Here is a 27,484-nt window from a genome sequence, read left to right on the forward strand (position 1 = left end):
AATAAAAAGCATAAATTTTTATTGAGAAAACAATTTTGGAAGTGCTTCAAGCCACCTAGAAATATTAGCTTCAGGCTCCAGAAATGTAGATCCGCTACTGTCTCCTGTTATCTCGGATAGCGCGAGAGCATAAATGTGCAACGAACATCTCCGTTCCGTAATTTTCCATGCATGTTCGCCGAACGCCAGCTCGATATTACGTATTACGTCATATTAAATCGCGTCTCTTCTAACTGAGTTTTTCCAAAAATGTTTGAAAATCACAAGTGGGGTTAGTTCGTCGACATGTTATATGCGACCTTTCGCCCGACTGGCGAATAACATAAATGTCAATAAATAATGATACTTTCGAATGCTATCCGTTTCGTCAAACAAAGCGAGAGAATCGTTCGTTCGAAGAGAATCGGCTTGACAGTCTGCGATTATCCGAGGGCATTGATATCGAGTACCGTCGAAATGAGTAAACCCAAAGTTTTGATTACGCGACCAGATATACCCGCTGCGGGCTTGATTTTGCTGCGTAAACGGTGAGTTACGTTCGGTTTAAATTATTATCATCTTATTTTTTAAATTCCTTTATATTAATACAATACACTTCTATTTGATTTTTTGTATCGTACAATTTTATGCCACGGTCTATAATTTTATGCCATGAAAGAAATGCAGCAAGTTCAATAACAAATACATATTTCATGTATAAATACATATTTATAATTTAATTGGGTTGTCAGCGCGCCATTACCTTAACAGAGCATTTGTTTCGTCGCTTACAGATATCACCTTATAATATGGGAGAAACCTGAGCCAATACCACGCTATGAATTATTATCCAAGATCCGTGGAGTAGACGCTGTGTTCTGTGTGCTGACGGATGAGATAGATAACGAGGTTCTAAACTATGCAGGTCCACAGTTAAAAGTCGTGGCAACGATGTCGGTGGGCGTGGACCATCTAGACATAAGCAACTTGCGAAACAGAAACATTAAAATCGGTTACACTCCAAACGTCCTGACTGAGAGCACTGCGGAGCTGATAATAGCTCTTTTATTAGCCACGTCAAGGAACGTGATAGAGGCAAACTTAGCAGTTCACAGGTATATTAAAGATGTTTCGTCAAGTGACATAGTGCTTAAGGCACATTGAAACTGAATATATTATTGTGGTTATTACAGTGGCCATTGGACGACAGCTTGGTCGCCCGTATGGATGTGCGGCCCAGGACTGGCAGGGAAAACCGTAGGAATCGTCGGTTTGGGTAGAATTGGCTTCAGGGTCGCAGAGATAATTAAGAGTTTTAATGTTGCCAAGATACTGTACACCAGCAGAACTGAGAAACCGGAAGCGTCCAAATTTGGTGGTGAAAAAGTCGATTTTTCCGTTTTACTTAAGAACAGCGACTTTGTCATAGCAACTGTGGAATTGTCGTCACAAACGAGATACATGTTTAACGCTTGGGCCTTCAGCCAAATGAAGAACACGGCTATATTCGTGAATGCTAGCCGCGGGCTAGTTGTGGATCAAGTTGCGCTGATCGACGCCTTAAGGACTAAGACGATCGCAGCTGCTGGTTTAGACGTCACGTCACCAGAACCGCTGCCGTCAAATTCTGACCTTTTAACTCTGGACAATTGTGGTACGTATGTCAATACAAACTCATATCAGAGATTGTACAGGATGTTGGTTAAATATGCAATGATATTAATCTGCGTTTGTGTCCTTTTAGTGATCCTGCCTCACATAGGAAGCGCTACCGTAGAAACTAGAAACGAAATGGCCAGTATCACAGCGAGAAATATTATAGCTGTCTTAGATGGAAATCCAGAATTGATGCCTGCGGAATATGTAAAGTCTTAACATTGCTAAATGATGTATAATCATGAGAAATTCCCAATAATCATATTGTAATATACATTTTTCAGTCTAAGATAAACTTACGTAATTTATATTCAATGATTTTATACATGTAAATATAATGCAACGTATATAATTTATTTATGAGTATATCATGTAAGTAATATCAGTTAAAAATCAGTCTTTCACAGTTTCTTAAAAAAGTACAAATTAATATGTAATAAATTAATTTTTGAAGCAACATTTATACATAATTATAAATATACTCTCTCTATTTGAGCCTCTATTATCGTAATATCTTTAATAGTAATAAAACTTGTTCGTATGTAGTAAAATGTAGAGCCGAAGTCGTGGCGGCTTTCACTTGACTCGGCACCAAGCCTTTGAATAGACCTCGCACACCCTCCTCTTTTACCGTCACTCTCAAGCAGTCTACTAATCCGTTGCATTGGAAGAACTTGCCGAATCCTTTACGACCGTGCTGGAAACCCTGTATCTGCAATCTTTTTCTAGCGAGATCGAACGGATACACGATTGTTTTCGCGATCAATCCAGCGGTGCTACCAGATAACATGGAATTATAGATATTGATATCGGTGCCGGAGGTGTTTTTCTTATAGAAATCTGTGAAGAATCCGTAGAACGCAAATTGCAGACCGGTGTGTGGAGCAATTTGCAGCAAAGTCGGTAGTAGACCGGAAAAGAAGGCCCTCGGTGATTCCTGCCGAAGAATCGAACTGAAAAAAAGAGACAAAATTACGTGTTACTCAAATGTAAAAAGAATAATACTATATAAGGAGATCTCTCTACACGTCTACACTAGTAAATAAAATACTGTAGATTTCCATTGTTAACAACGCTAATTAATCGAAAAAGAGAGAGAGTAAATTTTCTGTAACTTGCCTGCAAGAATGTAACACTCCGTTGTACACTCGATGATTACTCGACTGGGCTACTAATCTAGTTCTCAAAGTGTCGAAGGGAAATGAAACGGTCGTCGCCACGCTGCCAGCACCAGCACCGGCGATGAAATGCGTCGTGTGATGCCATTCTTCAATTTGTGGAACTCGTTGCAACATTTTCGTGAATATGTTATAGGAATAAAACTGCACACACAAATAGGATATTATTAGAAGCGTAGAATATACATAGTCTTATATAAACTGCGATTAAATTATTGAATAAATTTTGTTCGGCACCTGAACCATTCCGTAAACAGTTGAGAGAAATTGTGCAGGTACGTGACCCTTCCATAATGCGGTAGGTCCTTCTTCTCTTAAAATTAGCAGGAAAGCTTGCGGCATAGATCTATATTTGCTAACGTGATCCTTCGAAATTGGTTCAACTTGCAACTGCGATATCAAAACACTAAGTTTATTGATTGCAAGACTGGAGAAAGATACGTTAAAGTACGCTTTATCACGTGACACGATTTACTTGAAATCTAATCTTTATGACGTCCAAAGGTTGACATAGAAATCTCGTTATAAATCCACTGGCAGCGCCTGCAATTGCATGATCTGAGTTTGGCTCAGTGGTTTTTTGTATCGAAAAGCCCATAGTCACTCCGATGTATATACGATTATTTATTCATGTAAACACCATGAAATATAAGATCATAGTGTGATCTTATACCAGGTACCAGATAATAGGGTCTCTAACGTCACAATAAAACGTCGTTAAGACGTCTTTTTAGACGTCATCCTGCTACCTGGGACAGTATACGTGTTGGCGATTCTATTTCGACTAGACTTGCATAATTAAATAAATTAAAGAACGAACATCAACGAGAAATAAATACAGTCACAATTCACGGTCACATTTATGTCAAGATCGTGAAACGCGCTTGTAAGAAGCTCGAGATTGAAACCCTCGTGTGCTCCTGCACCCACGTGCCTTGCCGATCAGCTGATTGCAGCTGATGTAATCTCAACCTACCCTAACGTTACCTATCTTCACTTAGTTTTTGAAAAAAAAAAACCGCGTAAGCTACGCGGTTGATTGCGAGAATCTCGTCTCGTAGGAATTTCTGGTTGTCGCAAAAGTGCGCGATATAAAAACCGAGGATGAAATCGCTTGTGTGCTACTTGTTTTGCGTGGCGATTATCGATTTTGCAATCGCATTGCCGACAAGCAGAACTTCCGTCAACGCGATACATCCCGTCGTGCCTGATATAGGTAAACGCGGATGCATTCGGAGTTGAGAGCATTAGATTTCACTTAAAAAAATGTCGATGCGATGGAAACTGCATGTTCTGCGTGTTAGAATAACAAAATGAAAATTACAAAAATTTCCTTTACAGTTAGAACATCGAATCAAGACTTGTTACGGCTCTACGAATCGTCGCAGGATCCAGAAGTTCGTCCCGGTTTATTCGAGGGAGATATAGCTATGACGAGCGAGGTACGCCGTTATCTCCTTTGTTCCATTCTACATTTCTTCTAATGCATTTTATATCATTTCTGCATATAGTATTTCGATTACTGGCGCGTCGGTTTACGCTGGGACGTTTTTCCGGACAAACTGTGGGAAAATAGGACAGTTCCTTACATAATCAGCGCTCTGTATGGTATGCACGTGTATTATAGTAACAGTTTTTTTTTAATGAAATTTAACGTTGCATTCAATATCCGAAAGCAATAGGGAATATCTGGAATAAGAAAGGAGTAACATACGTGACCGTTTCCAGATACAGCGGACTACGTGAAAATATATAAAGCCGTAACGTATATAAATTACATGACATGTATAAAGTTTGTTCCATGGGACGGTAAAGCCAAGGACTTCTTGCTGATTTGGCCGATAATATACCCCAAAGGGTGAATATTGTAAAGCAGATGTTGCAGCGTTTTCGTTGCGAAAAGAAAAAGAGAATTCATTCCTTCCGCCTCGCGAAATTAATCCACAGGTGCTGGTCATTCGTGGGGAAATTCGGTGGAGCTCAGATACTCTCCCTGGAACCGCCGGATGAAAAGGGGCCGAATTGCTTGGAAAACGAAGGGAGAGCGATACACGAGTTGATGCACGCCCTCGGTTTCTTCCACGAGCACAGTCGCGCCGACAGAGACATGTATATAGACATACATTACGAAAATATCATTCCTGGCAAGTTAACATTCATAAATTACATAATTACAACACAAATCCATATAATTATATTGCATATATATTTAAAAAAATACCTAACTATATATATTTTTTGAATTACATAGACGATATTATGCCTTTCTTTATCCATCGCTTTTTTTTATTATTAGGATTTCGATCCAACTTCAACAAGCAATCGCCGGAGAACGCCACGTATAGCTACGAATACGGATATGATAGTATAATGCATTACGGAAGCTACTTCTTCAGCGCGGACCCTACGAAACCGACTCTAACGCCGAAAATACCCGGCGTCGCAATCGGCCAGCGAAAAGCGATGAGCAAAATCGACTGTCTGAAGCTGAACGATCTCTACGGATGTTTAGACAAACCGGAAGAAGCACGAATATATCACAATATTTGCAAAACGTTAGGATTGTAAATTTATATATATATACCCATAACTAAATAATTTATAGATACAATATTAATAAATGTAATTTTTGAGGTGATAGAGGACTAAACTTACAGAGGTGAAGAAATACGAATTGATACACAATCTACTTTATAATTTATTTTATATCATAACATTTTAAGGCTCCTGTTCACTCATTTGTCATCTTGAATTGATAACGTTAGAAAATATATCATGAAAATTGTGAATGTATCAAGTTCAGCTGTTCCTTATAGTTGCCATCATCTTGCCATCCAGTATTGCCATCATCTTGATCTTAGTATATATTCTGCAATTTTAAATTTATACACAAATATTAAGATTTAATTTTGAGATTTTTTTCAATTTCGTAGAAATAGCAACTTAAATATCAGTTCTTCTTAGAGGTAAAACCGTATGTATAATCACAGTGATATCATATACCGGTATCATCACGTTATAAAAACCTTTAATGTTTGTTAGCTTTTATTAATTTCAAAAACTTACTTATATCTAACTTGCATAATCCATTTGCAACGTCCTTTGCGCAATTATCCCATTTGCATTTAATCTCCTCTGTATTGATCTTCAAGTAAAAAATGCTGAATATTTCTAAACATGATAAATATGAGGATTCCAAATAGAGGCTTTTGTCGTCATTCTTTTTCCTGCCAGAGATGACTTTTTAGGAGTCCATAGTATTGCCATCATCTTGATCTTTCACAGTATATATTCTGCAATTTTAAATTTATACATAAATATCAAGATTTAATTTTGAGATTTTTGCAATCGTAGAAATAGCAACTTAAATTATCAGTTCTTCTTAGAGGTAAAAACGTGTGTATAATCACAGCGATATCATATACCGGTATCATCACGTCACAACAACTTTTATTTGTTGACTTTTATTAATTACAAAAACTTACTTATATCTAACTTGCATAATCGTAACGTCCTTGCACAAATTCCCATTTGCATTTAATCTCATCTGCATCGTTGATCTTCTTCAAATCAAATGTTGAATATTTCTAAACATAATAAATATGAAGGCTCCAAATAAAGACTTTTGTCGTCATTCTTTTTCACGCCACACAGAGATAACTTTTCAGGAGTTTTCTTAATCCAGTACCTACTCGCATCTTTCATGTTCAGGCCAGAGTTGAATTTTCAACCTTGATTTCTCTTAGGTTGGAAAATACCCAAAAACTACATGAAACAAGAAACAAGATCTGGGCTGTATAATGGATGGTCCAACCATCCACCCATGTCGTATAGCTCTTGTCTAGAAATGCAAAGCCTGGCATTATTCTGCAGAAGAAACTATTTTTCTTTCCAGATTCTCTAATCGTTCATCTGTTTTCTGCAGATGGATGTATAAAATATTGGCGAAGTGTGCTTCGTTCCAAACTGTTCCTCGATTGGTGCACGATCCTGTAAGATCGAGGATAATTAGACAAGTGTACACGCATCGGTATTAAATCTATTGAAATGTGCATCGACATATTTATTTTAATGATTAAGACAGTGTCGGAAACTTAGAGAAACGGCTCCAGACAGTATCGTGTGGATTCCGAAGGCAAGTTCCCTCTTTACTTTACCTCCCACAAGCATTCATGCTCCAGCGAGATACGAGCTGGAGGCATGCCAAAATGAGAGGATAATAATCGACGTCTCAGGCAATTGCACATAATTAATAGATGATTTTGAGGAACAGATAGCCGTTCTTCGCTCTACAAGTTCTTAACAAGATCGCAGTACAATTCCAGGATTTTCTATTTCGTATCGAACTAAACCACGTGGCGGCTTCGATCCTCGAGAGAAAGAACGCGGTTAGAAACGGCGGGATTCAACGATCGCGAATTCGATGAATCACACGTGCGAGGAATAATCGACGAGGCGGCACGATCTTAAAAGCTTTATGGACAAGCGGAAACAAGTGCGTAGACAAATTACAAATTACGAAAAAATAAGACGAGCTTACCCGCGTGCTACATGCATCGTCAGCGGTGAACAGCGGTGAAATGGAAGGCATTGGAAGGAAGGAACGCCGAACGCCGAGTCGCTGTCGTCGCTGAGAGAGAACGCGGGCTTCCTTTCCTTCTCGAAGAAAACGTGTGAAAAGGGGGGGACTTCCGGTATCGGACTTGACCAATCAGGTGAATCAAGAGATTCATCGCGATTCGTTGTCACGGAAATGCACAAGCCAATGTTGCAAATTTTCGCAAATTGATCGTTTTTTACTTTAATTAGTTATTGCTTTCATCGAGCGTAATATAATTTCTGATATTGCCAATATTGGCCTAATTATGCCTAATTAGGCCAATATTGCGCGTTTGGGCACGTGTCGTATGAAAATTCTTTTTTATTTGTGTTTTGTGATTGGCGAGTCGCGGTCGCGGATAATCTTCAACGAATTTAGTTCATGAATAGCCCCCATGCCCATAACCACATAACACATAACCTAAAATAATTTCATCTCTCGCGAAGGCGCGAGTGGGCGCGAGCTCGACATATTTTGCGATGCTTTCAGTACAAATCTGATCTGTCGGGAGAAAAAAGTAGTAAAGATTGAGAGATTCTATCGCTTTTAATTACGCCTGATCGGTGTCTGTGTTAAAGACGGAAATTGATAATTAAATCAGGAAGCATGTCCATGCTCGCGGAGCGCCGGCAAAGGCAAAAGTGGACCTTAAATCCACGGGGGAAGTTTTGGACCGAAGGTGAATATTTCAAGATATATAAAATCTACGGCTATATAGTTTACTTCTCTCACAATTTGTCAGTTATGACTTTTGCGAGTCAAATTACATCCGTTATGCACCAACGTACGTTATGATCTCGTTTCATGCTTTTCCTACTAATAATATGTTTACGTCAATGCAGACTCGAACAAAATCGGCCAGAAAATGTTGGAGAAGATGGGCTGGACGAAGGGGAAAGGACTCGGCATTAATGAGCAAGGAATTACAGAAATTTACAGCGTGTCGCACAAGAGCGACACAACTGGTACCTAAAACAATCTGTAATTTTTACATTAGAGGCTAGCTTTTGTAGACATTATGCTAAGTAAGATCTTATTTCTTTCTGGAAGGTGTGGGATATGACAAGAATTTTGAGGAGTGGACTGAACATCAGGAAAAATTTGGCAACTTTCTACAGCAGCTTAACGGTAATCGAGATCAAGATGCTGTTAAAGATGGGGGCACTAATCTCAGCGGACAGTCTATTGAGCTGAAATCTAAGCAGAGTCGTGCTCGTGTGCAGTAAGCATTATATATATTATAAGCGCGTTATATCGTTCTCTAATTTCTGCTAATATATAAATGCAAGATGTATGCATATGGATACATTCAGATTTAAACAAAGTTTTAAGTAAGCTGTGATATCTAGATATCTTTTTACGCATACAAACATCTTTACGAATATTAACTTTATTTATAAAAATGAAACTAAGAAATATTTTGTATATTATTGTTATATAATTATAAAAATATATTAATTTATTTGCAGTTACAAGAAGTTCACGCGCGGTAAAGATATAAATAAATATAAATCAAAGGATTTGGCAAATATATTTGGTCAAAAAGAATTAGCTGATAAAACTCAAGTCAAGGTAGAAAAAGACGACGGTATTCGTGAGACGGAAGCTCCTGACTTTAAGGATTGGTATGGAGTCAACACAATTAACTGTGGTAACATGGTTGAATATTTTAAACATAAGTCGAACTATAGTAATAAGTCTGATTACTTGAAATGTAATGTAAAGTCAAACAATGATACAAGCTTATCAAGCAATATGCCTGATAATCAAAAAACTGACTCTGAAAGTGAGAATGATCAACATGTTGGTTTTGGATTTGCACCAAAAACGGTAGATACATCATTGTTCAGTTGCGGAGCGTTAAAAGACTCTGACGATAAAGGCAATTACGCTTTTGATAATCCTTGCTTGGGATTGAATAGTTCTATAGAAACTGCTTATAGCACCAATGGCTTTTCTGTAGAGTCTACAAAGAAGAAAAAGAAGAAATTTGAAAGTGACAGTTTGCATATCACTGAAGTAGATAAACATAATACTAGAAAAAAATTAACTGAAACTATTGATAGTGATTGCAAAAATGGTTTTATTAATCCAACTCTTAATCTAGACACAAAACCTGAGGAGGATTGTAATGGCAAGGAATTTGAAGTTTTCAGAACACCGATTAATCTTGAAAACTGCAATGGCTCTTCTGCAAAGTCTACGAAGAAAAGGAAGAAGGAATTTGAAAGTGACAGTTTGCATATCACTGAAGTAGATAAACACAATATCGGAAAGAAATTAAAAGCTGAAACTATTGATAGTGATTGTAAAAATGGTTTCATTAATCCAGCACTTAATCTAGACACAAAGCCTGAAGAGGATCGTAATGGCAAGGAATTTGAAGTATTCAGAGCACAGATTGACCTTGAAAACTGCAATGACTCTTCTACAAAGCCTACGAAGAAAAGAAAGAAGGAATTTGACAGTTTGCACATCACTGAAGTAGATAAACACAATACTAGAAAGAAATTAAAAGCTGAAACTATTGATAGTGATTGCAAAAATGGTTTTATTAATCCAGCACTTAATCTAGGCACAAACCCTGAAGAGGATCGTAATGGCAAGGAGTTTGAAGTATTTAGAGCACCGTTTGGTCTTGAAAACTGCGGTCTAGATCTGACGGACGAGAAAAACAACAAGAAACGTGTAACATTCAACGATCATGTCATGTTGTACGAATATAATATAAATTCCGCTAAGAAAAAGAAAGGAGAGGTCACATTGGATAAATTTGAAATTGAAAATAAGAAGAGTAAAAAGAAGCGGAAACGCGAGAGCACTACAACTCCTGTAACAAACGGATTTGTTAATGAAGCGTTAGATGTACAAATATTACACGGAGAAATTAACGATAACGAGTTGAATGAGCACAGAAATAAAAAAATCAAGAGGAAGATATCTAAAACGTCCAATTTAGAAACGATACAAGAGTCACCAGAAAAGGAGATAATTGAAATGAACATAGATTCAGAAGATACTCTAGATATTAGTATTGTTGAAAACGGAGAAACAGACACTATGGAACAACAATCGAAGAAGAAGAAAAAGAAGAAAGAGAAAAAAGAGAAAAGAGCTAAAGTTGAAGACATTACAGTACTTTGTGTCATAAATAAAGAAACAGGTATCGGGATTGAAAAGAAAATTGGAAAAAAAATCAAGAAAGATAAGGGGAGTAAAGAAGAAGAAGAAACGGCAATTTCTAAGAAATGTAAAAAGAAAAAGAAGAAAGATAAGGAAAATTGCAAGAGTGAAAAACATACTATTCAAACAGAAATAAACAATGAACAGCGAGATATTAAGATATTAGAGAAATCAGATTCGAAGCAACAAAACGATTTAATCGAAAATGAAAATAAGGATGCAGCAGTAATTGAAACATTGCCAGTTTCTACGACTAAAGAAGAAGAGGATAAAGAAGAAGGACTATTAGAAAAAATTAAACATAAGAAGAACAAAAGAAAAAGTATCGGTAAGGAAGACTGTTTGAATCACCAAAATATTGAGATATTAGATAAGTCAGATTCAAAGCAACAAAATGATTATTTAATCGAACAGGAAAATAAAGATGCAGCAGTAATTGAAACATTGCCAGTTTCTATGACTAAAGAAGAAGAGGAAAAAAAAGGACTATTAGAAAAAATTAAACATAAGAAGAAAAAGAGAAAAAGCATTGGTAAGGAAGACAGTTCGAGTCAAATCGATGTATGCAGTGTAGATAGGAAAATTTCCGATAAGGAAAATACTGACAAAGAGCAAGATCCAAATACCAAAAAATTAGAAAAAAAAGATAAAAAAAGCAAGAAATCGAAAGACAAGAATGTATCCGACGATGTAGGAGATTCTTCTAATCCTAATAAGGAAGTTGTAAATGTAAATGTTATGAAGCAGGACAAAATAGAAAATGCGGAGCCTACCGATACACCTTCAAAAATGAGTAAAGTGATTGATACGATCGACAATATAATCAATAGTCCGTGGAATGTAAAAGCAAGGATGTCCAAGAGAATACTGATAACACTTTTCCATAACAATGCAATATCAGAATTTCCAGGTTCTAATATCCATAATATAAAAGGATATGGTACAGATGAATATGACCTATAATATGTAGAATAATGATGCATTTTTTACTTAGCAGATAAGCAATAGCTTATTGTTTGACAAGAATCTTAATTGATATTTATGACATATGCATATATGTATATATCTCTTTGAACAAAAGTATGCACTTTAATTACTATATGTTGATTTGTGATAATAGAAAATCATTTCAACATATATAATCAAGTAAATTATTTATAATATATTGAAAGAATTTTTCAAAGAGTGTTTAATATAATTTTATATTAAAATGAAATTATGTTTACAACTGCATTTATTTGATTGATGTAATTTCAATAAAGTAATTTTGTAAACAACAAATCTTATATTGAAATTATAACAAGTATATTTCTTATTCAAATATTTTTAAAATATACTTACAATATAGAAAATTTATATACAAAGTGTTTCAGGATTTTTAAACAGTTCTTTATTTTTCCATGATTATGTAAAATGTATTTATACCTGTGATTTATACCTCTTTTACTTATATACATGGGTATTTTTATGTTGAAGTATTATAAATTATTCTAAATTATCATGTATATGACTGACATCTTCTAAGCTTAAAACTTTCTCACGAATAAGAGAAACAGCTTCCAAATCTGATTCATTTAATTCTATTATAGTTTGTGGTATATAATCTTCCTCTGCTGTGAGCACACAGTATTGACGTTCTTCTAAAAGATGTTTTACTTTCTGTAAGAGCTTTGGTTCACATTTAAACTGTAAAAAAAATTAATGAACATATATAAATTGTAATTTTAATATCATACATGCATATATAAATATATACATGTTCTTCTTCATTTATAGTGTAAAAGATTACATAATTCCCTTATAATTATTTAAATACTTAAAAAATAAGCTCTTATTGAATACCTGGAAATATTCCATATCATTCTCTTTGAATTCCTCCACATCCTCCGCACCAACTTCAATAGCATCATCCGTAGCTTTTTCCAAATCGCCTTTCTTTTCAACTATGATACTACCTAAATGAGTAAACATATTTTTGGCAGAGGTATCTGTAGCTTTTCCTCTGTGTACACAATTAAAAATATATTAGATAAGAGGTATATATTTTGGAATATTTAATTTATGCTGTCTCTTATACTACTTATATAGAAAATAATTATTACTGTATTATATAATGCTAAATATGGAGCATTATATAAAATAAAGTGAAGTAAAATTTTGTTTCCAAATATCCTAAGATAGTAATACTTTGCAATACGTTTCGGATATATACTTTATATGTCAGACACATGCATGTTGTTCATACCTGGTCTTTTTGAGTTTCGCATTAAGCTCATGCGAGAATGCTTTGGGATTATCCGTTGTATAACATACAAGCATGACGTAACCGTTTGGTCCACGAATTTCAATTATACCTGTCTGAGTCTTGTTCTTACGTGCCTCCATCTTCTCAAGGAAAGACTTTATCGATGCCACAGGCATGTTTACCTTCTTAGCTCGTTCAATGATTTGCGATAGTTTTAAATTATGAGTAGGCTTTGTACTGCCGTTCTCTGAAAGAAGATACTATTTATTTTCTTTTTCATAGCAGCTGACATGTTGATGCTGAAGTTATTATGTCGCAATGAAACTAAATGTATCCAGCAACGTATGTACAAAGTATATTGAAAAGTTACTGTTCAAATGCAGTTATTAATCGCGCAAGTAGAATATATATATTTAATATATTTCATATATATGGGGGGGGGAGTCTATATATATATATCGTTTAGCGAGCATTGGATACAATTGTTACAGTGAATATCACATACCCCGTATAGCAACTGTCATTTGCAACTTGAGGTGATGAAACAGCACCATCCGTTCGTTATCATTTTCTTCTTTTATGTGTTTTATGTTTTGCCATTTGCTATGACCGGCGAATCTCTTACTGTTTTTGGACAGAATGTAAATACGTCTGTTGAGCAGTAATCTGTTCCACACTTGTGCCATTTTTTGGGAAGGGCTACAGTACACACATAGCGGACGAGGCTCGCTTCTTGCCGAACTGCGCTTTGTCTCTCGCCCCCTTAATTTTTCCTTCGATATGTGCGATTATTTTATTTTATAAAAGGGGAAGACGCGAGAGATGCTCCTAAAACTGAATAGATCCATTAATTAGGTTAGAATCGCATATCGTGACGTTTGACGTTAATTCTGACAGGACATCGTGGAAATTCGAGCAGTTTAAAACAAACAAATTAAACAATCGCATCTTTAATTAATTCTGAAAATCAAATGCAGCTGGACAAATACAATATGATATTTCGCGAAATTGATTTTCATTGATCAAACTCTTTACCGACCGCAAAGTCGCGAGTTTGAAATCGAGCTTCGAAGTTCGAGCGCGAGATGGAGCCACTTGACCATTTTTTTGGCGTTGTCGCATTTTCTAATTTTCTATATAGTTTTAAGTTTTAAATTTTAATTATCGCACGTATACTCTTCTCAGCGATGTTGTCTCATAATTTTTCTTTTTTTTTTCTATTCCAGAAATCCAGATACCGTGCTTATATCCTGAATACAAAAGAAACACGAAGTGGTCGCAGCTAAAAGGAGCAGATCGCTCGAGTGCAGTTATTAACGCCAACGGTGTCCTACGGTTGCGTCGCCGCCATATTGATTTCGCGCGAGTAGCGAGTTCGAAACCGACGGGGGATCGTTCCGCGTTTCGCGCGTCTTTTATCGGGAAATAATTAATTGTACGCGTAAACGTGCGTCGCGGGGGCCGTACATAGTGTCGCGCGATTCCCGTAGATCATTAGTTGTGCGAGACTAATGCGCGCGACCGCGATTCGCCGTGGTTCGCTCCGGCTAACCCTCGCCGTTCGCGACACTCGCATTACGGCGGCCATGTTCGGTCTCGCGCCGTACTGGTACTCCGTTCGAAGTCGAAGCAAGATCGCTCCGCGTCTTTCGCGTCTTTCGCCGCTAAAAACCGAGTTGGGTAGAAAGATGTACGTCGGGAGTGCCGAACGAGGGTATCGAATGTTCGTTGTGTGGACTATCAATCGTGCCGGATCAACGCTCGCGAACGTAATTCATCGCGGATTATTCGTCGCGATTCGTGGCGTCGGTTGTCGGTTAATCGGCGACGCCGACCATTTCGATCTCGTATCGAGCTTGAAGTTCTGAAATCGCGCCGCGTCTCTTTTCCCGACTATAACCGCCGGGTGTGTTTTCGATCGGTCGTGGTATTCGTCGCTTGCGGGTTTGAAAAACGAAGTGCCTGACCCGTCGAGGAAACGAGTGGATCGTCGCGGGCGACCATGCATCGCGGAAAGTCCAGGTAAATGATGATAATTAGTAACGCTCTACTTTATTAAAGTATTATTTCTCGTCAAATTAACTGAGAATAAGAAAATAATTTTCTATATTTTTTCAGGAATAATTTTGTCGAAAACCACGTCGAAAATTTGCGGTTGTCCGTCACGGCAAGCACAAGAGACCGCGTGTAAAGTTTATCGGAAGGTTTACTTCGAGGTAATTACTAAGCGTAATTAACTGCGGCGCTCCTTATTCCTTAGTCTTTCCAAAAAGGAAGAGAAATCAATTTTGCACCAGCGTCAAAGAATTCGCGTCGAGCATTTGCCTATATAATAGGTATAGCCGCGATAAATAATAAGACTGCGCGAAGCAAAAGTTTATTCACACACACACCTTTTCCCCTTTTCCGCAGTTAATCACTGGCGGCGTGGCGCGGGAATCAAAGGGAACGGCGCGGCGGGCCTCGTCCACGCGGATTGTGTCAAAGGAACCAGCGGCTACAAAATTAACGCGATTAGGCCGGCGGTGGACTCGCTCGGGGGTAAGTAAAAAGAATGGCATCGAACGGAGTCGACTAAATTTAGAAAGCCGAGGGTGAAGGCGCTTAACGAACCGGCCAGAGGGGTCGATATTTAGTCCGCGCAATCTTCATCTTAGAGGCCGCAACGGGCTCTGAAAAGTTGCCGGGTTTAAGCGCACAATAAAGCAAACACGCCCCGCGGATACGAGAGAGTCATTAAAGATGCAGCAGTGCGATATTGTTCCCTCGATATTCCTCGCGGTAAAGTATCAAGATTTGCAGTCGACGCTACCCTGTCGTTAATTGTAACGGTCATTTGCAGGGTGTTTACTTAATGAATATGCACGACAGCGTGAGCGTGTGTGCACTTTTTAAACGTGCGTATTTCACGTCGTTGTTTATATGCAATTTTTCATCGGGCGGGTTAATAATAGTCACAACTAATTTAACATCGCGATCTATTTAGGAACGAGCTATTGCGCCCGTCGGTTAACTTTTCTTCGACGTAATGGATGAATGAAGATTGCGTTACCAGTTCAGCCCCGAAGTTTAATTCGTCGGAATTGATTTTGAATGTGTTACGCAGCTCCATAATTGGACAGTTAGAGAGACGATCCAAATTTCACGCGGCCGATATTATTTTTTGTTATTTTTTTCCCCCCCACACGTATTATATTTCCATTCGAATTTCAATAATATCATTTTTTATTGTTCTTATAAGTATTATATTTCCATGTATTCGAATTTCAATGATATCGTTACCATTTCATTAGTAAATTGGGCGACGGTCTTGTACACTGTTTCCGTCATCGTATTAGCAAAGTTAATTAATAGTCAAGAGTGTGTGTATGTGAGTCCGATCAATCATCCTCCATCTCATCAGATCGTTAGTCATTCGAGAAGGGTCACAAGTGCTCGACTCTGATTACAAGTAATGGAATAATAGCAACCGAATGTGGATAAGCAATCGTCACAGTTTCCACGGATAAATGACCACAATTTTTATTCAAAATAAAGAAAATATTCTAAACGAATTGATGAACCTTAATTCAACTTCGGCTTTTTAAGTTTAATTAATATGTACCATAAAAAAAAATTTGGTATGAAAGGATTACCAATAAATTAAAAAGCGAATCAAAGATAAATATAAGATGAAAAAGAGAATATTGAAAAAATTGATAATTAATACACTATTGCACTTTTGAAATATTGCCTTTTTTTATAAGAATAATATATAAATATGTGAATGTATATACATATTTAAATTTACATGTAAATGCAAATTATATGTTTATTATATTTTTATTTTATGTGTATATATAAATTAAAGAATTTATATTATATTATCTTTCATAATATCTTATTATGAAAAATAACATAGATTTAGATGTGTATAGAGCAATATTTTTTGCACAAAGATATTGTGGCAATGTAGACCCTTTATATTTTTTATACATATATAACAAGAAAGACTCGATACACAGAGCCATACTCTAACATTTTTAAATTAGACCTATCTGCAATTAACAACCTTTTATCAAATGTTTCGATATAATTACGTTGAAAAAACGTCATCAACAAAACCTTACAAATATCGGCGCGTTCGAAAAAATTTTTCTCGCCAAAAACCTGAATAATTACTTCGGTATAAAGCGACGCGTGATGTGAATAGTACACTTTAATTCGCGCAAATTGACAGGTCGTTCTATTGGAATGAAAACCTTTGGAGTTTGGGCTTAATGACCGTCGCTCGAGTCCCTTCGTCTTCTCGCTCTGATTTTTACCCGAGCCGCCCGAGCCCTCCCGTCCGTTTTCTTTCCGTACGTGTGTACGTCATCGTCGGTGCGTATAGGTGTACACGTCGCGTTCAATTTTATGAAGGAGGACGCGTGGGGGGGTGCCGACGGGGGTGGCGACGTTTAATAAAGGGCGTGGGGCGTGGGCATGTGTATGTATGTGTGCCAGGGGTGCTAGTTAGCACGGCGCTTGGCGCCGTCGACGACGTCGCCGTCTGGACGCGTATAGTCTCTCCACGACGTTCTGCACCGACGACCTCGTCTTTTAAAGTACACACTGACGCGCAAACGATGCTTCTTTAAACAGCGAGCCAATGATACGAAATAAAGTAACTTGGCGTTCGGTTGACGCGTACAACACCGACGCACCGCGCGTGCATTCCCGCGAAGACAACTAAGTAACGAACTTAATAAATGAATAAGCACGGACCATCAAGATGCATGGGATTTTGTTCGTTCCATTGCGTAACATAATGGGATCGCTACGTGCTCAAGCATGAAAAATTGTAAAGTTTTTTTTCTTTTCGTTTGCTTCTCGAACTCGCAGTGGTAAATACGTATAAAGGCAAAAATGGCTGAGAAATAAGTAAATAGGTATAATAAATCCATGAACACAATAGGTTAAAATCTCGTGCAGCTTAAATTTTTATGCAGCAAGCTACAATTCTACAAAACATACTTGTTACATTTTTTTCTTTTAATATTGCAAGTTTAAAGTTACATTCTTGAAATTTTATTTTTGCGCGATCGACTTGATTTCGTTTGTCAATCTCAATTCTTCTCGGACGACGAACATTTCGCTGTAATTTTTGAGAATATTTTGACGTACCTCATGAGTTATTTACTTCCCAACCCGATAGAAATATCCAGTATCGATTGAATCTCGTCTCGTCACGCTTGCGGACGTTTACTCGATCACCCGGTGTATCTGTGCTTTCAATTGAATAGGTCACTATGCACACTACTCCGGTCTTTATTAGCCGTCTGTGGTAAAGAGAGAAGGTCGGTCGGTTTGCACGTAATCCAAGTTAACATTCGGGGGATTAGAACTTCCTCCCACCCGTTCTCTCATTCGTATATTCTGCCCCGCTTTGCCGGGACCCTTCGCCGCAGCTCGCCGTATTTAGTCAGCAGTAAAAGCTTTAATGAAAAGGATCTTGGTTTCACGAGGCACTAAAATCGGTTATATTGGCAACGAGGAGAGAGGTTCGACGAACGAATGCCCTTTATCGAACGATCACATAAACGCATCCCCCTTTTCCCCTCTCTTCTCTCACACGTTTGTCTTTTTTCTCTTCTTTTCTTGTGTCTCGAAACCGATATAAAACTTTGGATTAAAAACATGTCGGGGATTCAGACGGGGAAGCAGCGTAATAACATGGTGAGAAAAGTCCGATTGATTGAAGTCTTCGGTTGTGTAATACGATATACGGATAAACAGTATAATATTCGTGATGTATCGTTACATCGATTTCTTCTCCATTCGCGAACGATTGTTATACATATATACATATATACGTCGCGAAAAGTATTAGTCTGCAAAAATTTCACAGCGAGGCGTTTTGCCAAAACTGTGACTTGCAGGTCAGCATCTTAAATAATTGCGCGCCAGTCGTAGAGATGTATATACAATTATGATTATATACGCGAAACGATAACGCGTAAATCGTTGTATACGTCAGCGACGACATATTATCGATACCACGCAAGCGTCGGACGCTCATTATCGTAAACGACGCGGCGACAGACAGTGTTGTCTGTCGATTGTAGTTCTTTCCCCGATATTTTATCCCCCACACGTGTGCTTGCGCGTTTAACGGCGTGTTTCCATCGTTTATTAAATTAACGATCAGTCGTGAAGCTCACCTTTATTGGATGCTTTTGAGAGAGCGTAGGCGGGGAATAGCGATGGATTTAAAGCTCCAAGCTATGCTAAACGGAGCAACATTCGAGAGCTCGTTATTATTCTTTACAATTAATTAATTAATAACAATATTATATTTTTAAATAAGCATGGTATCACAAGACAGTTATAAATAGCTAAATGCGATTTTTTTGTCTCTAATTGTAAGTAATTTATTTTTATGAAATTAATATTTTGTTTTCAAAGTTTCCATATAATTAACAGAGTTCCGATTTTTTCTTAAAGTTATTGTGATGATGTTTCTGACACGTTTTTAATACGAAGATAAAGGGTTTTAGTGATTAAATGTAAAAAATTAAAAATACTGAAATATGAGAAGATATGATATGATAATTTCATGTTTTTTGATTATTAAATAATTTTTCGAGAAAGGAATAAATATATTATATTTTTATAAATACATAATGACATCTAAATATATTCCAAAGGAAGATAATTATTATTTCACAAAAATAAATGACACATTTATAAATCCATAGAGAAAATGATAGGAAAAGAGAAATATGGATTTTAAATATTAAATATTTGCGATATCATATATATATGTTCGTATGTATTCTAAAGATGGCAACAATTCTAGAAATATCTGTCATAATATCGAGAATATGGTAAATGTGTCATAATATCATGTGTCATGTATCAAAAATATAGAATTCTCGCGTTGAAATTCACTTGATTAAATCAATCCGCGCTCAACTGGAGAAAATTATCGGAGCTACATGTAGAAATGTAAAAATAAAGGGCAAGAAGCAAGTGTTGGAGCGCACCAAGTAATCATTTAAATCACAAGATAACATTTGATCTGACTTATCGGATAATATTTAAGTCAATCGAATAATAAAATAGATATTAGATTTCCTCCAGATTCTGAAATCGTAAATAAATTTTCTTAATACACGTTTTATGAGCACATCGTTCGAAAAACGAAATGTGCTAGTTATATGTATATTTATATACGATAAAAAGATTAAAATCACTTTAGTCTCTTTCTCCGAGCCGAGATTCCATTGTACGATTAATGCCTTCAGTCACTTCGCAGAACGTTAACGTCGCCGGGAATGGTCCGAATATATCTTCTCTTTTTGTATTAACTCGCGATTTTCGGGCTTTATCGAAAAACGTCGTAAATTCGTTCCACGTATCAAACGCGAGGACGCAAGAGGGTATTTCAAATGCCAGTGCGCGACACTACGTTATAAGAAACACGGGCTAGCCAAAGGCCGACAGCTAGCGCCCCGGTAAGAAAGAAGAAGACGGAGACTCTCCCTAGCAGAGAGGAGAGTATTTCATCGTTCTTTCGTGGGTTTTTTGCGACGGATTCTTGCCAAGTCCTTGGCGGGTATTACCTCCTTTGAATCTACCTCGAACAAGGCTTGATCTTTAAGCCGCTCGGGGGCTAGGTTAGTAATTTGCGGATTATACGAGCAGGACGCTCGGAGAGGGATAGGAAGCGAGGGAGAAGCCGGGGCAGTAGAAAGGAAAAGAAATAGCGTCGCTGGTGAACTCGGCCGAACGATAGTATGTACCCTCGTCTGTAATTTTCTGACCTCTTCTCTCCATCACATCCTCTTTCCCGGTTTCCGTGTCTCTCCGCCGTGCGTCGTTCCCTCTGTTTTCACCCTGTCTCGTTTCTTAGTCCCGCGCGATTCTGCAGCCGTGGAGCAGTCGCGAAAGACTTTTCATTTCAATAACTATGGCAATGTGGCTATTTACCCGTGGACGCAAGATACTCGGGGCTTCGATGGCAATTTACGCTACATTCTGTACTTTATCTTTGATGATCTTAGATACTGTATAGGTCCATCAGTAGGGCCATTGATAATGCCGAGAAGATTATAGAGAACTTACAAAGCTTCGTTTTCTGAATATACTGTAATTGATCGGCTTCTCTTCTACCTTCCTCGAAGTGGCGAGTTTCAACGAGTTTCAACGTTCGTACTTGCAAGAAACTCGCTGATAGCACATTCCTCCGACGAAAAATTGCAATACTTATTAGAATCGAAATTATTAAATGCGATTGCGCTGCTGAAAATTATTTAAAAAATTTCCTTTTTTTTTAATAGAGCGTCTGTTTTAATCTAATTAGAAACAAGATGGATACAATGTCTGCAAGAGAGATACTGTGTCTACATAAATTGATTTTATCACAAATAATATTATTAAGGAACATTCAGATTGATGAATATTTTTCTCGACGTGCCTGAGAGAGAGATTTCGTTTTTATCATTTTTACAATTAAGTGAATTTATGGATTATTCGGTGCAGCGACACAGAGAAACAATGGTACTCGCGGGAATAGCGATAGGCGTACGACGCGTACGTAACCTCGTACGTAACTCTACCTTATAAATATTGCGATAATTAATGTATCGGAAGCGGTACTACCCGTCGTGCATTAATTTCAGCAAACATTATTAACCTGCAACCACGCTTTATTCTTTGTTTTTCTGAATAATTTCTGAGGTCACTGAAATAAGCTAATAAATTCGAAAAAGTCTCTTAAAAACTAATAAACTTAAAAGACCAAATTAACACATGATATTCTCCTAAACATAAAGTTTGATAACTTTTGCTGTAAAAAAAATATTATTTTTATTTGTTTACTTTCTTAATATTTAATTTTCTTTTGTTCGCTTGTTCTCTCTCTTTCCCTCTCTCTTCTATATATACATGCTTAAAAGTATCAACAATTCGTTGACGTAGCACTTTGACGATCGCCAAATACGTCGCTGATATTATCATAAAAAGGGTTAGAAAACGCGTTAGGATCGAGGCAAGAGCTAGGGGCGTCTCGCAACAATAGCTACAACAACGGAAAAGTACAATCTTTCGGAAACGTATACATTACGCCTTGTTAAAGTGGTAGTCATTTCTCCCCGAGACATCCTGTAGGCGATGCGGCGAGTAAATAGGTTGCATTTAGAGGCACTCAGCGCACAGCGTGTGGCTCGCTCAAAACACGCGAGGAAAAGCCGCATTGACATTATCGGCTCTCCCTTCGGTCCTCCTTCCGGGTCGGGAAGCGGCCCCCGGGGTGCCCCGCGTAAGTAGCACGCACGGGGAGAGACAATGGATTCTTTTATATCTGATAGAAAAGAAAAAAAAAAGAAACTTACATGGGATCGTCGATGGCGTGCCGATGTCGTCGTGATGTAACGACATAAGTGTAGTGATCGTGTGCATTTACTAAAAAAAATATCAGCTTATGGTTGGTGCCAAGAAAATTTCTCGTATTTTTATTTCTTTTACATTTCTCAATTTTTTCTTCGACGATTGTTTCAGGTTGATAGAATTTTTGTTTAACTGGGTATAATTTAGTTTCGTGTGACATTAACTTTAACTATTCACCACTAGCTGTGCGAAGAGCCAACTATTTCTATACGACGGATGATATTTTATAAAATAGCTTATATAAAGAAGCTTTATTCTTGAATGCCAGTAACTTATTCATATAGCCGATAAAGTTCGATATTTTTATACAGAATCCTGGGCGATAATTTTAACGTTATTTTCCCAATAACTTTGAGGACACATCAATCAATACCAATTGTACATTTTTTATTCTCTCAATGTCTATTCTAGCACACTCGAAAAATAGGTCGATTGCTTTCCGGCTATGTTTCTGATGATTTTGCAAAGGGAACTTTATAAAATTCTGTAAGTTTATACACGATGGCCAATTATTACAAGAAATCTCGCGAAATATATGTATACATATATAGTTGGAGATCGGCGCGAGCCGCGAGCACTGCGCGCGAACGGCCGGGCACGAAAGCCACGGGCACAAATGCATCAGTTGGTATTGATTGCAGCAGCGCCGGGAGCAGACGCTCTCTCACACCGACATCGTCTGGTGCATGTCGTGCAGCGGCACCAAGAGATGTACCGCACATATGCATGCGCGCGCGCGTATGCATGTAGAGCGCATTTGGTATACAGAGACGAGAAACCATCACGCGCTTTAAGGCGACAGGGGTAGGAATACAGAGTGTGCAGTAGGGCCGATGTTCCACGGCGGAGGTCATGGAACGTAAGTGATTGACGATGCACGCATGTCACCCGCACATACGCACACGGTCTCACGTACGCGAACGGACGGACGTACGGTTGGCAGATGAACGTTATTCTCGCCCCCGTTCTCGCAGGGTGCGCGACGGGATCAAGGACGAGCACGTCCGCAGAAGTAGACACCGTAGAGAGAAAAGCCCAACAGGCAGGCAGTCACACACGTCGAGCGTTACTGACCTACTTCAAGCTTTCGATCCTCTTTAGCGCCCTTCGCACCCCTCGTCCTTTCTCTCGCGCGGCCTCCTTGCATATATAACCTGCGTTGTGTGCCTGATTTAAAAATAATTATTCAAAGCGACGCGATGTTTCTTGTAGTGTAAGGCACTTGCAGGGTTCTCTGAGGCCCTTTAACTCTTTCAAGACGGCATTAATCTAGGACAGTGGGGAAACTTTTTGTGTTTTTAGTTTATTGTACGTGTTTGAGTTTTATTTTCTGTGCATCTTTTTTGCATTTTCTTCTGGCATTCTCCTTCAACTGGAAGATGTAACGATACACTCCCGAAACTTTACATGTAGAAATCAATTTTAATGGTAAATAAAATTTTAGTCCTGAATTTAAATTTGATGATACACATGTGTACCTGGAGTCTCGAAAGGGTTAACTTTCTAGACAGCCTGAACAGTATCTAGGGAGAATTTCATCTAATTTAATCTTAACAAAAACTGAAATTAAAATTAGAATTTTAATAAATTTGTGTTATTTTAATCTTGATATCAGTTAGCTTTTTGGATGATTTAATCGAAATTTCGCACGTCTATAAAGCGTTAACGACCATTCCTTTTAAGATTGTGGCTACTTAAATAAGCTGTTTTTAGACAAATACAATAAGGTAACATAATTGCTATGGGTTTACAATTTTGGTCCAATCTAATATCCGCTTGGTATAGTGTATCATCATCTCTCTGTGATATTCTATTGAGTCTAACGGACATACAATCTAACGGATGTTCGTATATGCGCATCTTCCATGTATAGGCGATCAACATGGAGCTGAACATCGTACGGTTGTAATAGCTCTGGTCCTATTGACTACACCATACCATAATACGTTCAACATTGATCTAAATTGCCACATCTATAAATCCCATTGCGTTACCTGAACTTGAACAATTCAGCTTTTAGAACATTACACAATAATAATGCCCCATGATGAATAACCCTTAAATAAAAAAAATATTTTAATAATTTGATATGAGCTTTCTCGAATAATATTTCTCTTTATAATGCTCTGTCTTTTAAATTCGATTGCAAATTATTCAAAAATTCTTAACTACTGTTTAATAAATAGATAAACAATGTTTTTTATCTTTTATTTTTCGATTAAGTTAATTAATTTATTTAACTACTTGATTTTTTATTCGACTTCAATTAGATTAACGGAAATTTTGAATTATTAGTAAATGACAGACGTGAATAACGCTTTAAACATTCTCAAGCTTTTTCCGCGGTTAGTGAATAGCAGAAAGAAATATTATACTAATTGCAAAATACGATGGTTTCATACTATGCTGCGAAAGATACGTAATATCTTGCAGCGATCGCGCAAGATTGGTATTGTTTGCTTATCTCGCATTGAACCACGCGTAATCTGCGCCGGACGGGTTGCCGCTCGATTATTAATTCAGTGCTAACGAGGCGGATAATCATAATACACATCAGTGAATTGTTTCGATGCGATAATAACGACCATAATAATTAGTTTGGTAGAATCGAATTGGAGAATGTGCGTTATGTGATTCAATACACTGATTTGCTCAATCTTCGCAAGAATATAATACCTTCCCGGTAAAATTTGATAAAGAAACAGATAATAATTTCCAGTATTTAAAATACATTTACCGAGACAAAATTAACGTGTGACAATCATTTCAATTAAAGTTTTTAATAAAATATTATTCTATATATTGAAAGCTTATTTCTAAAGTGTCTTTTCAAATAATAATTTATATAACAGGATTCGTACGTCGATCAGTAAACGAATTTCTATTTTATTAAATTAGTTAATTATTTATATCAGGGTGCAGATTTATATCTGCAATAATCGCAAATCCGTTTTCGTTTTCCACTAAAGCTTTTCAACAATTCGGAGCATGCTTTCGTCAAGTTATTTATTTTGTATTAAGCTAAAAATTTTTCCCACATACTATTTACGGTCGGGCAAAAACACAATATAATTAGGATTATGAAACATTGCGGTAATTTGTGAATATTTAATTCACCTCGTCGTATTTCAAGTAATGGTAACGTTATTATAATTACTGACGCCGAGAACTTTGGTCTTGAATATTCAGAAGGTATGAACAGTCTGCGCTGCATGGGTAAGCTCTATATGACTCACACCGAGAGAGTCCTTTAATTAGCCTTCCAAAATAAATTGGGACGTTTAAGCGGCCGGAGATAAGATAGCACGCCGGATGAAACAGACGAATAACAAAAACCAAAGTATTTTCTTTATTTTATTCGTACTCTGCTTTATACATTCGGCTGACCCTGTTTAGTTATTTGATCGCGCCGGCGGCGGTCGACCGACGATTCGTTTGGATTTTTCCCAATGTACATTCGCGCGGCTGAATCGCCGGTGGTTCAGCGGCGAGAGAAACAGATAAGCGGAGAACACACTCATCTGGTTTCCCGGCGAATGAAAACGTAGTGTCATCTGTTGCTCTCCGCGTTGGATACCGCGCCAACAAGTGGTATCAGCCGAAATTTAAGGGGTCGAGAAAACTCGGGTCAGTCACCCTTGGCGTTGTACCGTTACTCCCCCTTTTTTCATCCCCCTCTCCCCCTACACGCGGCTCACTATCGGCACCCACCTCTCGCTCCGCGTTACGGCCACGTCGTACAGGGATGGATCTCTCGCGCGCTTCCGGGCTTTAATTGTGTTCCGGAAAGATATCCGCCGAGATTCTCTCCGAGTGGAGATCCGCCGAGTGTAATGGCTCGCGAAAGAAAAAGGAAAAGAACGACAACGCGGTATAAGAGTAGCCCGACTGCGGTTTCGGACTGATAACCGTCGGAGATTATCACGTGATCATCAGGTGGTAACTCGATTAGTAGAAACTACGTTTCTGTAGTAAGAATTTTTATTTAATATGAATTTTATATTTTTTTTATTAATAAATTTATATTATTATTTTCATGTTATAAATCATTTTCAAATCTATATTAGTCATACAAGCTAGATACGCGCATCGATTTTGTGTTAGATAATAATTAAGAAGAATACACTCATATATATATATGAAATAATAATGAATAAATGCAAATTGATTATGCGACACGGTTGACGATGAAATATTGTATTGATTTATCGCGAAAATAAATTATGTGACATAGGATGTGTGATGGTGAATGGAATAGAATAAATTATGTTTTACGTTCCACTAAGTTAACGAAGTTGTTAGCGTATCAAAGCGTGATAATTACAGTAATATAATAAATATTATACATGCATCACACACACAAAGCATATATGTATAGCATCTAAAAAAATCACGATGGAGCGCAAGACATATTTCTTACTCACTTAAAACACTTCGTAAAAATGGGACATTGACCGTTAATGAATAAGTATATTTAAAGTTTTACTTATTTTACAACTTATGGACACGTTTGAAAAATCTTATTCTTGTCGCGTCTCCTCTGCTCTCAACAAACGAAAGCAAAGAAGTTATTTGCGAAGGACGAAATTGCGGGAAAGGAGGATAAGACTATACCACCGCAACCTCGGTTTTATTTAGTTTGGATAGCGAAGCTCTCGAATTCTACGACTAGTCGCGAGATATATTGCGAGCGTTGACACTCGCGCGATGCATAAAACTTCTGCGAAATTCAACGACGTTAATCATAACGTCACGACCACCCGCCACGACAAACTATCGAGGCGCATACGCACGCAGGTTTGCACCCTTGACAAATCCTCTTGTCCACAGAGTATTCCTGCGGTTTATCTGCGTACAAACGTGCACATTCGCGTACACGGATATATGCACGCACGAATATGAGTGGAAATATAATCGCGTCGTTAGCGCAGACAGTGCCGATCGATAAACTTCTTTCGGTTAGTCTTCGGCTCAATTTCGACGAACGTCGAAAAAACGAATTTTTATCTTAATTCGATTGCGTTAATAACTCCATGGATTCGAATAGAGTAAAACATGGTGGTAATATCTTCATGATAAATAGCTCTAATTTATTTCTACATCGTGATGCTCTCTTTTGCAGTCAACGAATTTATTAGAAGTTTATTTTTTTTTTTCAAAGTCAAATTAAAAATAATTCATCTTTTCTACTTATTCAACGTAAACAACGACGCCGAAATATCAGATCACTTT

General features: G+C 37.5%; 5 protein-coding genes and 2 long non-coding RNA genes across 11 annotated transcripts in view; 4 read left to right on the forward strand and 3 right to left on the reverse strand.

Annotated features, from left to right (window-relative positions):
- The first annotated feature begins 92 nt into the window (after positions 1-92).
- On the forward strand, positions 93-2,135 carry LOC143901131 (glyoxylate reductase/hydroxypyruvate reductase-like). The gene is made up of 4 exons (XM_077413116.1): positions 93-527; positions 774-1,094; positions 1,173-1,633; positions 1,724-2,135. The coding sequence occupies exons 1-4, from the start codon at positions 340-342 to the stop codon at positions 1,852-1,854; spliced, it is 1,101 nt and encodes a 366-aa protein (XP_077269242.1). The 5' UTR covers positions 93-339; the 3' UTR covers positions 1,855-2,135.
- On the reverse strand, positions 1,906-3,753 carry LOC143901132 (mitochondrial thiamine pyrophosphate carrier). Of its 2 annotated transcripts, none has more exons than XM_077413117.1 (4): positions 3,289-3,753; positions 3,051-3,203; positions 2,755-2,957; positions 1,906-2,588 (listed from the first exon to the last, which is right to left on the reverse strand). In XM_077413117.1, the coding sequence occupies exons 1-4, from the start codon at positions 3,409-3,411 to the stop codon at positions 2,138-2,140; spliced, it is 930 nt and encodes a 309-aa protein (XP_077269243.1). In that variant the 5' UTR covers positions 3,412-3,753; the 3' UTR covers positions 1,906-2,137. The 2 variants fall into 2 exon arrangements, with proteins under 2 accessions (XP_077269243.1, XP_077269244.1); XM_077413118.1 differs by having other exon boundaries at positions 3,051-3,219; positions 3,289-3,423.
- A 45-nt stretch (positions 3,754-3,798) lies between these two features.
- LOC143901133 (hatching enzyme 1.2-like) lies at positions 3,799-5,498 on the forward strand. The gene is made up of 6 exons (XM_077413119.1): positions 3,799-4,029; positions 4,155-4,255; positions 4,325-4,421; positions 4,542-4,671; positions 4,761-4,957; positions 5,110-5,498. Exons 1-6 carry the CDS (start codon positions 3,918-3,920, stop codon positions 5,379-5,381), a joined length of 909 nt encoding a protein of 302 aa, XP_077269245.1. The 5' UTR covers positions 3,799-3,917; the 3' UTR covers positions 5,382-5,498.
- On the reverse strand, positions 5,492-7,470 carry LOC143901142 (uncharacterized). Of its 2 annotated transcripts, none has more exons than XR_013257995.1 (4): positions 7,354-7,470; positions 6,299-6,803; positions 5,880-6,106; positions 5,492-5,682 (listed from the first exon to the last, which is right to left on the reverse strand). It is a non-coding gene; the product is annotated as an uncharacterized LOC143901142 (long non-coding RNA). The 2 variants fall into 2 exon arrangements; XR_013257996.1 differs by lacking the exon at positions 7,354-7,470 and adding an exon at positions 6,971-7,334.
- Positions 7,471-7,598: 128 nt separating this feature from the next.
- On the forward strand, positions 7,599-12,365 carry LOC143901125 (uncharacterized). Its single transcript, XM_077413109.1, has 4 exons — positions 7,599-8,092; positions 8,256-8,378; positions 8,464-8,635; positions 8,883-12,365. The coding sequence occupies exons 1-4, from the start codon at positions 8,020-8,022 to the stop codon at positions 11,557-11,559; spliced, it is 3,045 nt and encodes a 1,014-aa protein (XP_077269235.1). The 5' UTR covers positions 7,599-8,019; the 3' UTR covers positions 11,560-12,365.
- On the reverse strand, positions 11,964-13,725 carry LOC143901135 (translational activator of cytochrome c oxidase 1). Its single transcript, XM_077413121.1, has 4 exons — positions 13,347-13,725; positions 12,842-13,088; positions 12,439-12,598; positions 11,964-12,282 (listed from the first exon to the last, which is right to left on the reverse strand). The coding sequence occupies exons 1-4, from the start codon at positions 13,525-13,527 to the stop codon at positions 12,082-12,084; spliced, it is 789 nt and encodes a 262-aa protein (XP_077269247.1). The 5' UTR covers positions 13,528-13,725; the 3' UTR covers positions 11,964-12,081.
- Positions 13,726-13,948: 223 nt separating this feature from the next.
- The window catches only part of LOC143901140 (uncharacterized), a 153,772-nt gene continuing 140,236 nt past the window's right edge, over positions 13,949-27,484 (forward strand). Inside the window, exons 1-3 of one of the 3 annotated variants that reach the window (XR_013257988.1) lie at positions 13,949-14,863; positions 14,960-15,057; positions 15,254-15,382. This is a non-coding gene — a long non-coding RNA (uncharacterized LOC143901140). Of the gene's footprint in view, positions 14,864-14,959; positions 15,058-15,253; positions 15,383-22,178; positions 23,112-27,484 lie in introns of those variants that run through there. The other 2 variants (XR_013257985.1, XR_013257984.1) reach the window with 2 other exon arrangements.

The sequence above is a fragment of the Temnothorax americanus genome, unplaced genomic scaffold, assembly GCF_048541705.1.
Source record: "Temnothorax americanus isolate GAGA-0224 unplaced genomic scaffold, ASM4854170v1 Scaffold32, whole genome shotgun sequence".
NCBI classification, from domain to species: Eukaryota; Metazoa; Arthropoda; class Insecta; order Hymenoptera; family Formicidae; genus Temnothorax; species Temnothorax americanus.

Excerpts from the sequence above, each read along its gene's own strand:
- LOC143901131 (XM_077413116.1), top strand. The coding sequence starts at position 340 with ATGATACTTTCGAATGCTATCCGTTTCGTCAAACAAAGCGAGAGAATC. Across the intron at positions 1,095-1,172 it reads GCAAACTTAGCAGTTCACAG|TGGCCATTGGACGACAGCTT; the intron begins GTATATTAAAGA and ends TGGTTATTACAG. Across the intron at positions 1,634-1,723 it reads TTTAACTCTGGACAATTGTG|TGATCCTGCCTCACATAGGA; the intron begins GTACGTATGTCA and ends GTGTCCTTTTAG.
- LOC143901132 (XM_077413117.1), bottom strand. The coding sequence starts at position 3,411 with ATGGGCTTTTCGATACAAAAAACCACTGAGCCAAACTCAGATCATGCA. Across the intron at positions 3,204-3,288 it reads TCATAAAGATTAGATTTCAA|TTGCAAGTTGAACCAATTTC; the intron begins GTAAATCGTGTC and ends TTGATATCGCAG. Across the intron at positions 2,958-3,050 it reads CTGTTTACGGAATGGTTCAG|TTTTATTCCTATAACATATT; the intron begins GTGCCGAACAAA and ends TTGTGTGTGCAG.
- LOC143901133 (XM_077413119.1), top strand. The coding sequence starts at position 3,918 with ATGAAATCGCTTGTGTGCTACTTGTTTTGCGTGGCGATTATCGATTTT. Across the intron at positions 4,422-4,541 it reads CATAATCAGCGCTCTGTATG|ATACAGCGGACTACGTGAAA; the intron begins GTATGCACGTGT and ends GACCGTTTCCAG. Across the intron at positions 4,958-5,109 it reads TTACGAAAATATCATTCCTG|GATTTCGATCCAACTTCAAC; the intron begins GCAAGTTAACAT and ends TTTTATTATTAG.
- LOC143901125 (XM_077413109.1), top strand. The coding sequence starts at position 8,020 with ATGTCCATGCTCGCGGAGCGCCGGCAAAGGCAAAAGTGGACCTTAAAT. Across the intron at positions 8,093-8,255 it reads GGGGAAGTTTTGGACCGAAG|ACTCGAACAAAATCGGCCAG; the intron begins GTGAATATTTCA and ends ACGTCAATGCAG. Across the intron at positions 8,379-8,463 it reads GCACAAGAGCGACACAACTG|GTGTGGGATATGACAAGAAT; the intron begins GTACCTAAAACA and ends TCTTTCTGGAAG.
- LOC143901135 (XM_077413121.1), bottom strand. The coding sequence starts at position 13,527 with ATGGCACAAGTGTGGAACAGATTACTGCTCAACAGACGTATTTACATT. Across the intron at positions 12,599-12,841 it reads GCGAAACTCAAAAAGACCAG|AGGAAAAGCTACAGATACCT; the intron begins GTATGAACAACA and ends TTGTGTACACAG. Across the intron at positions 12,283-12,438 it reads ATGATATGGAATATTTCCAG|TTTAAATGTGAACCAAAGCT; the intron begins GTATTCAATAAG and ends TTTTTTTTACAG.